The sequence below is a fragment of the Engraulis encrasicolus genome, chromosome 24 (assembly GCF_034702125.1).
Source record: "Engraulis encrasicolus isolate BLACKSEA-1 chromosome 24, IST_EnEncr_1.0, whole genome shotgun sequence".
Taxonomy (NCBI): domain Eukaryota; kingdom Metazoa; phylum Chordata; class Actinopteri; order Clupeiformes; family Engraulidae; genus Engraulis; species Engraulis encrasicolus.
In genome coordinates, this window is record NC_085880.1 from 36,022,663 (window position 1) to 36,036,714 (window position 14,052).

At 45.6% G+C, this 14,052-nt stretch overlaps 2 protein-coding genes across 3 annotated transcripts in view; one reads left to right on the plus strand and one right to left on the minus strand.

Annotated features, from left to right (window-relative positions):
* Positions 1-2,927, minus strand: part of map3k21 (mitogen-activated protein kinase kinase kinase 21) — a 38,337-nt gene extending 35,410 nt beyond the window's left edge. For both annotated transcript variants that reach the window (XM_063191430.1, XM_063191429.1), the window contains exon 1: positions 1,329-2,927. In XM_063191430.1, the coding sequence (XP_063047500.1) occupies positions 1,329-2,112 (784 nt within the window). In that variant the 5' untranslated portion in view covers positions 2,113-2,927. The remainder of the gene's footprint in view (positions 1-1,328) is intronic.
* Positions 2,928-4,021: 1,094 nt separating this feature from the next.
* Positions 4,022-14,052, plus strand: part of pcnx2 (pecanex 2) — a 62,449-nt gene continuing 52,418 nt past the window's right edge. The window contains exons 1-8 of the mRNA XM_063191279.1: positions 4,022-4,174; positions 5,080-5,285; positions 6,304-6,421; positions 7,879-7,926; positions 10,229-10,530; positions 11,138-12,189; positions 13,171-13,315; positions 13,811-13,953. Of these exons, the coding sequence (XP_063047349.1) occupies positions 4,022-4,174; positions 5,080-5,285; positions 6,304-6,421; positions 7,879-7,926; positions 10,229-10,530; positions 11,138-12,189; positions 13,171-13,315; positions 13,811-13,953 (2,167 nt within the window). The remainder of the gene's footprint in view (positions 4,175-5,079; positions 5,286-6,303; positions 6,422-7,878; positions 7,927-10,228; positions 10,531-11,137; positions 12,190-13,170; positions 13,316-13,810; positions 13,954-14,052) is intronic.

Here is a 14,052-nt window from a genome sequence, read left to right on the forward strand (position 1 = left end):
AAAAGAAAAAAAAGCTCAGGACTGACAAGTCCAGGCCAGGGTAGTGTGAGCATTACAACTGCATGTCGAAATTGGCAGAAGTTATTCTTTAAGGCACCCACCTTGACAATAAATGCCTCCAACCTTGACTAGGTCCCCTGAAAAGATCTAGATTTAGTGTCATGAATGTAATCTAAAGTTGTTTCACCAAAAATTTATACTTTTAGGGGTTTTAAATGTCATATTTCATATGAAGCTGTACAATTGCCTTTCCTACGATGATAATCACGTGTCTCTGATTCCGGCTAACCCCCCACCACCTTGACTAACTAAAGTTCTGCTGGCAACGCTGTAGTTTAATTCAGATAGTTTTGTATCAGTATCAGGTGTCAGAAGGTCATTAGGCCTAGATGTTAAAAATGTCTAATTAATCCTTTAAACGCTTCAAGAAGTAGCCAAATAAGTAATGTGTTGTGTGATGAATTTCAAATTTACTGGCATGGCATGTGATGCGCACTTTAACACTTTCTTGCAATGATGTGGTGTATTTCAAAACAAACAGCCTCTCTTCATTAGTTTTTTTTAGAAATCACAAAGCTGCATGTAAAGGGGTTAGTGTGGCATTGTGAACATTTTAAAAGCTTTCTAGCAAGTGAAATTCAATGGTAAAGCCCAAGTCACCTGCTTTTTTGATAGGCCTATTAGCAGTAACCTGCATTTGGATTCAATCAGAATTGAAAAAGACTTGACACCCTTTGGACACTTTTTACACTACTTGGCTGCTCCAAGAGGTGTGTGTGTGTGTGTGTGTGTGTGTGTGTGTGTGTGTGTGTGTGTGTGTGTGTGTGTGTGTGTGTGTGTGTGTGTGTGTGTGTGTGTGTGCGCTCTGTACTTTTGTATGCTACTGGACACCTTAATTTCCTTTAGGACTAATAAATGATACTCTATTCTCTACTATATATACTACTTCTGAATTCCTACTTGCCAGTAAACAGACCTCCATGTTGTTGCCCGTGTATGGCCTTGACTTGGTGAAGACATGATGTGGCAGCTCTGCTGCCTTATCAGGCCAAACTCTATTGTGAAACAATTCACAAGGTGCACACATACAATAACCCGGCTGTTAATCATTTATCCAGTTATTGCAAAAAGCACATTCCAGGACCACATGCCTGAGTGCATATTTGCAGAGAGATAAGATGGCAATGAAACTGGCCTACCCTACTTGCGGTACTTAATGAGTTCACACATGTAGCAACCCAAGAAAGTGTGTGTGTGTGTGTGTGTGTGTGTGTGTGTGAACATGAGCAGGGGGACAGTGTAGATGCAGTGAATAAATGTGCACTTACTGTTGCTAGATTTCAAGTCTCGGTGGATGATGGGAACCACCGCTTCTTCGTGAAGATAGTGCATGCCTTTGGCAATTTGAACAGCCCAGTTCACAAGGATGTGTGGAGGTATCCTCCTGCCCGCTAAGGCCCGGTTCAATGTCCCTCCACGAGCATATTCCATGACAAGACACAAGTTGGGCTCTTCCAAACATACCCCCTCAAATTTCATAATATTAGGATGCTGTAACATGGAAAACAGCTTTGCCTCCTGTTTAACACTGTTTGCTGTCGCGGTAATGTCCTCGTCGGGGTCCTGACGGGCAGCTTTCACTGCAACCTCTTGGTCTTTCCATGTCCCTCGGTAAACTTTACCGAAACCACCGACTCCAATAATTTCTTCTAGAACGAGTTCGCTAAATGGGATCTGCACTGGGACGCTCGGGACGTGTTCCCTCGCACCCACAGAACCACCGGCTGGAAGTCTGTAAATAGCTGGCTGAAAAGTAACATAGTTCGCAGGAAATATGCCCACGCGGTGGTTGATTTTGCCTGTCCACCAGCCTTCGTCGCCAGATATCGCGGCGTCTTTGGACAGGACCTCCACCACGTCTCCTCGCCGGAGACTTAGCTCGTCTTCACCGCTCGGCTCATAGTCGTAGACGGCCGTCCACAGAGACCGAGGGCACGAGGGAATAGAATGTGGCCAGCACCTGGACGTGGGGGAGTCTGTCCAGGCATGATCTCCGCTCTGCCTGCGTCCTCCTCCTTCACCGTTTGGGAAACCACCCTTGGAAAGATCCATGTTTCGGTGTCTGTCGCCGCACCATAAGGTGCTTCGATGTTAGTGCAAATTGCAATTAAAAGTAGGAGGACTGTTTGCGTACTGCTTAAAACACGAAGAGGGCGCTTTCAACGACGCCACGAAGCCTCCCCTGCCTACCTCATAAGACAAGCAGGGCACATCAGCAAAGCTAGTTAGTTGCTCACCGGTGGCCCCTGCCATCCACGTAGCCAATTTGGAGAGGAGTCTTTGTACAATACAAAGTCAACACTGCGAAAGTCTCTGGCAAAACACACAACTACTGCTCGAACGTATACGACATTATGAAAAGTACAATTCAAATGACTTAGTGTTTCCTTTGAGATACTATGTTCACTCACTAGTTAACTTCGGAACTTTTACTTTTAGGCCATGATCAAGAATGGAGGTATTTGTCCTAAGGTTTCGGGTTCTGAGGTGCAGCTACACACTTCTTGCCCCACACTAACTGACAACTTTGCCATCGAATTCAGCTTATCACAAATTTAATAGCTATGCAAGGTCCTTGTAAACAAGAAAATCGGACCATTCTATAAGCATCGAGCTAGCCTATCGGGCTAACGCAAGTCCACACACTTTCTTAGAAGTTTACGGTCACCTGTAGATACTGACAGGTTAAAATGCACGACAAAAGTTTATCAATAAGTTGTTTCAAGTTTTACCCGACGAAATCGGATGTATTGTGATAACAGTCCATGACGTCCGGTGTAATCCTTCCTTCGTAATACGGTTTAAAATCTCAAAAAGATAGATTCTACAAATTGCCTCAAAACAACCCACACGAAGCCGCCATCACTCCCAGACTCCACCGACCCGTCTGACCAGGAGGAGCGCTAAACGATTGGTGCCTTTACGTCACGTGGTGTGTGTGTGTGTGTGTGTGTGTGTGTGTGTGTGTGTGTGTGTGTGTGTGTGTGTGTGTGTGTGTGTGTGCTTGTGCTTGTGCTTGTGCTTGCGTGCGAGCGTGCGTGCGTGCGTGCGTGTGTGTGTGTGTGTGTGTGTGTGTGTGTGTGTGTGTGTGTGTGTGTGGAGTGGGGGTGTTGCAGTGTAAACTTTCCCTAAAGGTCAAATTAGTTAATTGCTCTGAGATCTGGTGATTTATTATAGAGATTTATAATATGTTTTTATTGTTGAGCATTTTAAAACCAATCTAGAAAAAAATAGAACGTGCACATTTGCATGTGCATTCTGCATCATGTATGCATCATGTATGCCTAGGCATTGATTCTGCCTGATTTAATAATTATCAGTATCATATTACATTCGTATTATATTGCTATGGATCCGAAGGCTAAAGGGTAATACGTAATATCCTGGGCTATATCCAAAAATGTAATTAATTGTAGCCGGAATGGACTGCGTAGCATCCTTTCAAATAAATTATATATAGCCTACGCGTGTGTGTTTTTTTTTTTTTCAATTAATTTGATCATTATATAATTTGGATGTTCAGATATTGTGTTTGAAGGCGGGTGACTCAGCCCTAGATGTGTTGTATGAATGATTTGCAGAACGTGCACTGACGGAGTTCCATTGCAAATTGGTTCATTCCTCTCATACCACACCCCCAACCTCCATCCCCATTTCAAGTGGATCGGATGAGGAGGAGGCAGCCAGGCAGCGGCAGGTTATCTGTAGTGGTACATGCGGCTGAGCAATTCCCTGTCCACCAGGGCTGAGCCGTGCTTCTCAGATCAGGAATGATGAGAAACAAAACAAAAGACAGACAATGCAGGGACAGCGGTTAGTTAGGGTGAATAGCCTATGTGCTTGGCTGAAAAAATGTAATCGTTCATGGGGGCCGTAATTCTGCTTGGCAACATGGCAGCGTGTTGAATCTCTTCTACATGGTGATTCTACCTTTGTAACGACCATTGCAGTCGCTGTCAAGATGGGCTCGCATGTGGTTCAGACTCTACGGCAGGGGGTGTGGGCTTCGCTTACAGGCGGATGGTATCACGACCCGGACCAGAATAAATTCAATAACTCATGTCACCTCTATCTGTGGATGTTTCTTCTCATGCTTCCTCTTTCCCTGCATTTGGTAAGTGTCGCGCGGACAAAAGGCCAGGCGTTCTATTGTAGGCTAGCCTGTATTCTACTGTACGTGATGGGTGCAGGGCAAATAGCCTAGGCACTCGGTGTCCATGGCAAGTCAATAAACCCACCAAATCGTTTCTTAGATTGATGAATCGGATAATTCAGCTATTCTTGAATTTCGGTGCTTGACATTGTGCGTGTGTGGTAATTGTTTCTGTGCATGGTGTGTGGTTAGGTAAGACTATTGTCGCATTTTTTCTCTGCATAGGCTGCTGTAATGGAATGCCCGGTATGGGTGCAAACGTCGTTGACGTGTTTGTTTATGTTACAATATTGGCCATTCTCTCTCTCTCTCTCTCTCTCTCTCTCTCTCTCTCTCTCTCTCTCTCTCTCTCTCTCTCTCTCTCTCTCTCTCTCTCTCTCTGGCTCTCTCTCTCTCATCTCACACACTCTGTCCATCTCCTTGGATGATAAGCAAGTGCATGCACAATAGGCCTGTGCGGTGCATCAAAGTGCCAAGATATTCGCGAGTGAACTAGGTTTCACGTGATTGGCCCAGTTACAGAGGAAATGTTCTGTATTTTAAAATTAAATCATTGTCAATCTCTAATGATGTTTGGAGGCTACTTTACTAAATTATTTTTAAATATTCAATTCAATGTGAGGGAATATGTAGTAAGGTCAATAGAAAGGGCTGTTATTAAATGGGGTTATTAAAACTAAGTCCAGAATGTTTAATAACAGAATAATGCCAAAATAAAGTGAGACAGATGATTGTGTTGAGGCATCTGTCATGCAGTGGAAAGCTGAACTGAATGCAAACATCAAAATTCTACTGATAACTAAATGTCCCTCCTTCGCTCTCCTTTGTGTTTTGTACATATGTGCATCTTCTTTTATTCCCCACAGGCCCTCCCACCAACCTGCATGGCACTTAGCATCTACTGCACCTCCGTGACCGTCTTCTTCATCACCATCAAGGCGGTGAACTACCGGCTCCACCTCATGTTCGACAGGGGCGACATCGTGGCAGCCCAGAACAGCGTGTCTGACGACAACAAAGGTGATGAAAAGAAGAGCAACGCCTCTGACCCCTGCCTCCCCGCAAACTTGAGGTAGGCCTATGGCCACAGCATTTTCTTTCCTTTCCTCTTTAAAAAAAGAGACAATCCGCACACTTCAGGTCTTTTTTTGTGCAAATAACCTTTACTTGACTTGCAAGCTTTCGGTCCTTAGACCTTCATCGTTGTCTCCTTTTTATACAGAAATTTCTACTGAATCCTGCACCTTCTAAACATATGAGCAGTGGCTTATCACAACTTTCCTCGTTGTGAAAAAAAAATGTTTTGGAGCTTTTTTAGGCTTTATTTGAGTAGATAGGGCGGTGAAGATGAGACATGGAACTACTGGGAGCAACTAAAAGGAGCCTGGGGCAAAGTTGGCTGAATGCAGGACTGAACTGGTCATCTGGCATACAGGGCATTTTCCCGGTGGACCGACAGTCCTCAGGGGACGATGCTTATGTTTTTTTTTGTTTTCTCAACATTTCTCTTAGATATTGGCCCACAGTTTAGATGGGGTGGCCTATCGGTGCATCCTTAATACACAGTGGACTAAGCCAATCATAATTGCTTTAAGGGGGTAGGGTGAGGGCAGGGGCTGGTCTATGGCAAAAAATGCCTGGGTCAGTTTGGGGTGCCAGCCCAGGCCTGGCTGTATGGTATGGGGTGGTAGCGTGCTGTGTCAAAACACCCCTGCAGTATGGATTTCACAGAATATCCAGCTTCATGATGCTGGCCTACTATGACAGACATTTACCTTCGAATTTATGACTTGAGTTTGCGTGTCATAAATTATGGGAAGAATAAATAGTCAAAAATAACGTTTGAGTATTTATAGTGGAGTACGTTAGAGGATGCAGGCTATGTTATTGTAATCATGGTCATTTAAACTTTATCGGGATAACTGGCTTTGTGCCTGGACATATAGGCCTAAAACCCACCCATCTACTTACAAGGGTGAAAAATGACATTACGTTGAGTAAGCTTCATCAGTTAAACGTATTTTACTCCTTTTTTTATACTGGGTATTTTCTTATCGCCCACTTTTCTCACTCTCTATCTCTATACACAGAAAAAGCAGCACCGCCCCAGACAACGTTGCCATGACTGTATTGACCAGAAACCGTCTCAGTCCCATCATACAAGTGACTGTGAAACAGACTGACACAGACAGTGGCTTGATTGGTATGGTAAGTACATCTATCAATCATCCTGCTCCGCTTATGCTTTCTTCATCGAAAAGATGTCTTCTTCAATCAAGGATACTTGGTTACTGAATGATCAATAACCGAAAAAAACACAAGTAGCCTCTGAGTGTGCAGATGGACCGACAGGCCTGTTCAGTCTTTACCGAAAAGACTCAACTACATCGTAACAACATTGCTATGACATTACCTAGAGCCGTAAATAACCGATTAAGATTGGGTTGTTCCCATTTTGGTGACAATAAAGTTATGATAGAGGTTCCGTGCAAATCGTTTTTAAGAACCAACGTAGGAAAGAATGTATTATTACCCTCACAAAGCCCCCCCAGCAATGCACTGGCTTCCATACCTCAATAGATTGGCTTGAAAATATTCCTCTTGATTTTTAAAACCCTCCACAACCTTGCCAAGCATCTATTATAGACCTATGACAGAGTTACGCACCCTTGTGCTCTTAATATTCATCAACTTCATGTCATGGGCAAGTGGTTAAGGTGTCAGACTTATAGCCCAAAGGTTGCCGGTTCGACTCCCGACCTGCCAGGTTGGTGGGGGGAGTAATTAACCAGTGTTATCCCCCATCCTCCTCCATGACTGAGGCACCCTGAGCATGGTACCGTCCCGCTGCACTGCTCCCTTGGGGGGGAGGCATAGATGCGTGGTGTGGAGGAGTGCTGTGTCACAATGACAATGACAATGGGAGTTTCCAAAAAAATAAAAGAAGCCCATCAGGATTGCTGGTTCAACCAAAAACCTTACTGACCACAATGTGGCCAGGTCTTTCCCCTATTTTGCTTCTGTAGCAGAGGCCAACTAGCAGAGTGTGGCATGGAACGTTAGTAGAACCTCCCTCCCGAAGCCTCAATACAGTGCGGTAGCATTGGGCTATCGGATCGGCCCTTCAGCTCACCGGTATCGTACTGAGCCTCACATTCCGAAATGATGCGTTGACTAGGAGGTGGCAAGTTTACGGCACCGAGGGGGACGAACTGTGGCTACACTTCTAATAAATAAATTATGGAACTCCATTACATCCAAAATATGCTTGCTAGATTCTATCTCAAAACTGTATGCAATTCATTTCTCTTATTTTGAAATAATATTTTGCATCTTTATTTGATTTTTATTTGCGTTATTTATTAAAAGTCATGGGTGACCAGACAGACGACGTCATGTTAACAAATGTAATGTATTATTTAAAAAGGCCCCTGCTGTAAAACTTCCTGTCTGCCTAGAGTGAATTTGTTCACAATATTTACAGTTGTGCTGTTAGCAGGGCAGCATTACCCATCCCATACTCACTGAATAACCCATTGCCAAAACAAAGTACAAACCGTTGACATTGGACTACGGCATTCAGTCCAAAAGCACACTGTTCCTTTTACTGAACTTCAATAAATAACATAAAGTGTAATCACTGTAATGTTTCTGTTCTCCTGCAGGACTGCCCCAGAGCGGAGGAGTTAAGGAGTGCAGAAGGTAAGCGACGCGTGTGCTCTTTATTTTTAGAGCTGGCCTATTTTGTCATGAGATGAAGTCGTCATACAGTGGATTTCACAGGCCATTTCGCTGTGAGAAGTTCCCCCTAATGCGGACATACGAATTGCCTGCTGCATCCGCTGCTAGTAGTGTATCACAAATGCACAGAAATGCACAGCTAAGCATGAAGGAGCACAGGCCAGGCCTTTTGCGTCCAGCTTCCTGGAATGCCTCATCAGGCAGGAGATATGGGCTCTGATTGATTGAATCCGGAATCTGAATCGGAAGTCCCATATCTAATCTAGGGAGCTGTATGGTAAAGTGGATTATCTGTGATTTTTTTGACTGATGTGAAGGTCTTGGTTAGATGCGTGCAGTATTGAAGGGCAGGGGCATGGGTAAGCGGTTAGGCCGTCAGACTTGTAGCCCAAAGGTTGCCGGTTCGACTCCTGACCCACCAGGTTGGTGGGAGGGAGTAATTAACCACTGCTCTCCCCCATCCTCCTCCATGACTGAGGTACACTGAGCATGGTACCGTCCCACAGCACTGTTCTCTTGGGGCGCCATTGAGGACTGCCCCCTTGCACGGGTAAGGCATAAATGCAATTTCGTTGTGTGCAGTGTGCAGTGAACACTTGTGTGCTGTGGAGTGCTGTGTCACAATGACACTGGGAGTTGGAGGATGTGATAACCGCCGATGGTAAAAAAAAAGTGAAAACTCTTAGTACAACATTAACCTTATAATACAGTAGTTCACACCAAGTCATACCGTTGCTATCTAGGTAGCGTTTGCTAGTGCTAAATCATTCAGAAAGGCTATCATGACCAGCCTGACGGGAACTAGCAGACCGGAAATGCTGTGAGGGTACAGCAAAGATTGAGATGGGCGGAGTAATAAGGTGGATTGGAGTAATCAGCGATGTAGGGGCCAACCATCTGCCTGTAGCATAACCTGTATCACGGGCATATGGAGGGCAGCCGTGACCTAGTGGTTAAAGTGATACTGTCCCATTTTTGGAAATAAGCTTATTTGACACCTCCCCTTGAGTTAAATAATAGGGTTTTACAGTTTTCCTGTACTTTCAACTGTTTTGTAGCTATGGCAGTGCAAATTTTACCTCCAAGCTAGCAGTTAACATTGAGTCCTATGAGACCAGTTAGCCGCCAGCTGGTCTCATAGGACTCAATGTTAACGGCTAGCATGGAGGTAGAATCTGCATTGCCATACCCAGAGAACGGTTGAAAGTACAGGAGAATGGTAAAGCCCTATTAGGAGAGGTTTAAAATAAGCTTATTTCCATAATGGGACAGTATCACTTTAAGGAGATGGGCTTTAGATCAGAGGGTTGCAGGTTCGAATCCCACCCTTCTACTCCCTATCTCACTCCATGGCTGAGGTGTATTTGAGCAAGGCACCTAAACCTACACTACTCCAAGGACTGTAACCAATTGTACTTAAAATAACTGTAAGTCACTTTGGATAAAAGTGTCAGCTAAGTGTAGTGTAATGTAATGTAATGTAATGTAATGTAATGTAATGTAATCCTCCTCACAGCGGTATTCCCTATTGGCTGATTGGTGGCATTTTTGTATGCTTTCTCGTCATCAGGTGACAAGTGACTCTCAAAATATATTTGCCATAATCCCTGTGATATAACCTCACAATCTGTTTTGTGGCCTTGTCACGAGTTATGGTTAGCAGTGATATGCTTAACAGTGATGTGTTTTCACTGTCAAAATGGCTATTTTGCAGTAGACCGAATGTGTATTTAGTGAATAATAATACAGTTCAATGGCGTTGTGCGATCACCCCAGAGCAGGTGTAGGGAACCTATGGCTCGGCTTTTTTAAAAATTGGCTTTTATGGCTCCCTCCAATAAAAAGGTTCCTGACCCCTGCCCCAGAGATTCCAAAATCATCGACCACCAACAAATTGTCTTTTGCTGGAAATTAAATGAAGACATGGCCCTGATTATAAGTGTGTAGTTTGATTTTTGAAGCTAAAAATACATATATTGCTTTTGGCGACTACTAGCTTTGTCGGAAAGCTAGCTTCGATGGCAAAATTACAGCACTTTGCTGGTGTTGGTGATCGATGTCTTTGCATTTATGTAGGCATATATCTTTTACTGGCACCATCTTTGATAGTGATAATATGGACAGATCCTCTTTTTTTGCCGTTGTTGATCAATGTTGCTGTGGGTGATTTATGTTGCCGTAAGGGATTAATGATCGATGTTTGTGTTTTCATGTACAGTCCCGAGGGACTCCCCCACCAAACAGAAATCATCTAAAGAGACGTCCCAGCAGCAGCAGGAGGGTGTGGAGGAGAAGGAGGAGGTGGAGGAGGTGGAGGATGTGGAGGAGGAGTGCCCCCAGGACATGTCCAGCCCCAACCCAGACCAGGCCGCCCCTCTCCTGGAGCAGGAGCAGAGGCCTCCCCCTGACAGAGATCAGGCCGCAGACCAGGCCCAGGATGAGGACGAGGAGGATGAGGACGAAGATGAGGACGAGGACCCTCCCACCTCGAAAGACAGTGCCCTCCAGAGCCCAGACGAGGAGAGCGAGGCAGAGCCAAAGGAGAAGCCGTCAATGGACCCCAACAACAATGCACAGTAATAAAATATTGATATTGTAGCTCTTTAGATGGTAGAGTGTAACATTCACTTGCAGTTTCACTTCTTTTATTCAGTTATGCTTCAAGTTCAAGGGTAGCCTTACAATGTTCTACATGGGTGGTTGTATAAGGCATTCTATGGGGGAAAGAGTTAAGACACGGCGTTATAAATGTGCTGTTACCAGAATGGCAATGACCAAAGTCATAGTGCATAACTAAAAGCCCTGTATTATGTCATAGTAGTGTTGTATTATGGTCGTTAACTTTTCAATGACTATGACAGTGTTCCACTGGTGGAACAGTATGCAGTATGGAGCTAGATTTTCCAGATAACCTTTGGTACCAATCAAAAATAGTGTTATAGAAATAGTGTGTAGTGTTATAGAAGTTCTGCTGCAGTTTTAAGACACATAGGCTGCTAGGGTTTTCGAGACAACGTTCAAACTGTAAAAGGAACGGCCTGGTTTGGAGATGTTAAAACATGGATTTCGTGCCCTCTTGTGTACCTCTTGTGTATTTCTTGTCGTTTTTCCACTTTTGTCGCCGACTGTCGACTGTTACAGTACATGTGTATTCTGAAATAACTCATTTTTGACTGTGTGTAGGAGTGAAGAAGGGGACAGTGGTGGTGAGCCTTCCCTGGACGACGGCCTGGCCTCTCCCGACCAGCCGCTGCCCCCCGAGGAGGTCTACTGCTCCGACGAGATCGCCGTGATGCTGGTGGACAACTCCGGAGCAGCGGGGGTGGGGATGGGGGTGGGGGTGGGCCGCCTGGACGATCGCGACACGGTGAAGATCATCATCACCATGAGCTGCGACGTGCAGACCGCCGCCGAGCTGGAGGAGTCGGTGAAGCAGAGCCTCCTGGAGTCCGCGCAGGCGCAGATGGCCAGCAGGGAGGCGGCGGGTCTGGGGGGGCACCACGGCGAGGGGAGGGGGGGCGACTGCATGATCCGCATCCCCGTCATCACCTTCGACTCGCCCCTGGAGGACGAGTACCACGAGGCCATCGTGGAGGGGGGAGACGAGGAGGAGGAGGAGGAGGAGGAAGAACACACGCCAGCTGCGGAGGACGAGCTCGGCATAGACCAACCACACACGCAACATCTCGAGCTCAGCCAATCCAAAGAGCCAATCAGCTCTGACTCAGCCATGCTGGACAGCGACGCCGTACAGGGTGGCGAGCTGGACGACCCGGAAGTGGAACACGGCAGCCTGGTGCTGACCAACGACAACAGCAGCTCGGGGATCGACGTACACTCGCACCCGGAGCCGGACGAGAACGAGGCCCCGGAGCTCCGGATGGACGCGGCCGGGTTCCTGCAGATCCCCGCGGGCTACGGCGGCCGGTGCATGCCGGCCCCGGGAGGAGGAGGAGGAGGAGGAGGAGGTGGCAGGATACACGCTCGAGGCCTCAGCATCGACAGCGGCAGGGACGCCATGCTCATCGCCGAGTCCAAGTCCAGGGGCCGGGCGCAGACCATGACCACGTCCAAGTCGGACCTGGAGGCCAAGGAGGGCCAGATCCCCAACGAGTCCAGCTTCCTGGAGTTCGCCTCGCTGCTGGAGTCCATCAACAGCACCCGGACGCCCGGCGGAGCGCAACCGGAGGAGGAGGAGGAGGCCGAACACACGGACGACAAAGAGGAGGATGAAGGTTAGAAAGTCGCTGATTATGGTTCTTTTTTTAGGGCTTTTTTACACCTACATTTGTATGCCTTTAAAGGGGTATGCCACTATTTTGGGGCTTAATACCGTTAAAATAGTTGGGCAGGGTTTATAAAGGTGGTAAAGTGTCTTATTTTTCATTTTAGGCGTTGTCTTGATTTAAGACAAGTTAAAAGATGAAGTATGTAGCTAAGCTAGTGAAAGTCAATGGATCACTGTCACATGTGTGATCCATTGACTCTCACTAGCTTAGATACTTACTCCATCCTTAAAACAAGACAACCCCTAACATGAAAAGTCAGATACTTTACCACCTTTATAAACCCAGGGCAACGATTTTAACCATATTCAGCCCCAAAATAGTGGCATACCCCCTATAATGTAGAGAGGACAGCGAAGAGGTGATAGGGAGTAACTGGGAGAGAGAGACGGGGTAGGGTAGGGTCGGGACCCAAGCGGGATTCGAACCCGGGTCACCCGCATATGGTACAGTGTCTTAGCGGGCTCCGCTACAGCATCCCCTATTGCTCATTTTTACTGTATGCAAAGCATCTTGTGAATGGTTATCATGCTGACAACAATGACCATCTTTTTCCATCCTGTTTACAGTAAGAAAAATGTAAACATTATATTACTACTTATATAATAATAATAATATAATATAATATAAAATATTTTTATAAAAGATTTGAAGTTCCCGCCGTAAATTGTACGACATGATGCAGTACGTTAGCTATGGTATGTCATTTGATTTAAAATCATGTTTGTATTTGTATTACACTTCTATGTGTGTAAGACAGCGTTGTTGGCAAACATATACTGTAGGAAACTGGAGACATTTAATTGAGCATTGGCATTTGTCCACTTGTAAGAGGCATAGCAAAAGACATTTTGTGTTTGAACATGGGGGGGCAGTTTTTTTGTTTTTGAACTGAATATCAAACGTCAATAGTTCCCTCCTGCGTTTCAGACGATACTATGGTTACGGTGAAAAACGATGAGGAGTCGGAGACGCCGAGCCATCGTCCAGACAGGCCGAATCCTCCCAACAGCCTGGCCACAGACACCCCCCTTGCTGTTCCAGAGAGGCTGATACCCATCGTTTCACCCGACAGGTCCGGCTAATGAATCAAGTTATCGATCTTAACCCGGACATCAGCCTGAAATGTCGTAAAAAATATCCATTCTGTGTGTTCTGGGCTCGTCCATTAGGTCATTGCCTAAACCATGACATCATCCATTAGGTCATTTTTGGACTGCAGCATTTTACCGCACAAGTAATGACTCAGCTTGTTTTTTTGTGATCGCATTTCTTTCAGTCTTGGATAGTTTATGCTCGATAATATTCTGTGGGCAAGCTGCCTTCAGCTGTCATGTTCATGTTCAAGCAGTCAGTGTTTCAAAATTGATGGGATCACGCTTATGGCACGTGTGTGTTAACAGTTAAATGAGCATGAGAAGTGTCACGAAAAGCACTATACAATATATGTTATTATTATTATTATTATTATTAGAATATAGGGTTGTGATTGATGACACCAAAGAAGAAAATCGTGAAAAAAATGTAATGAAATGTTGATTCATGCGTTTCTTTTGCCCCTTCTCTACAGTCCCCAGACAGACAAAGATAAGGACCCAGATTACGACTCGCTGCCATCCCAGACGTCTCAATCGGAGAGCTCCATGCTCCAAGTCATCTGCAGGCCCGAGGCAACCTCCAAAGAGGAGGCCTACACCTTCCACACCGTCCACAGTAAGTCACACAGAGCCGGTAATACTGAGAGTTACTGTATTTTATACAGTAGGCCTACACCTTTCACACCGTCCACAGTAAGTCACGCATAGCCGGTAA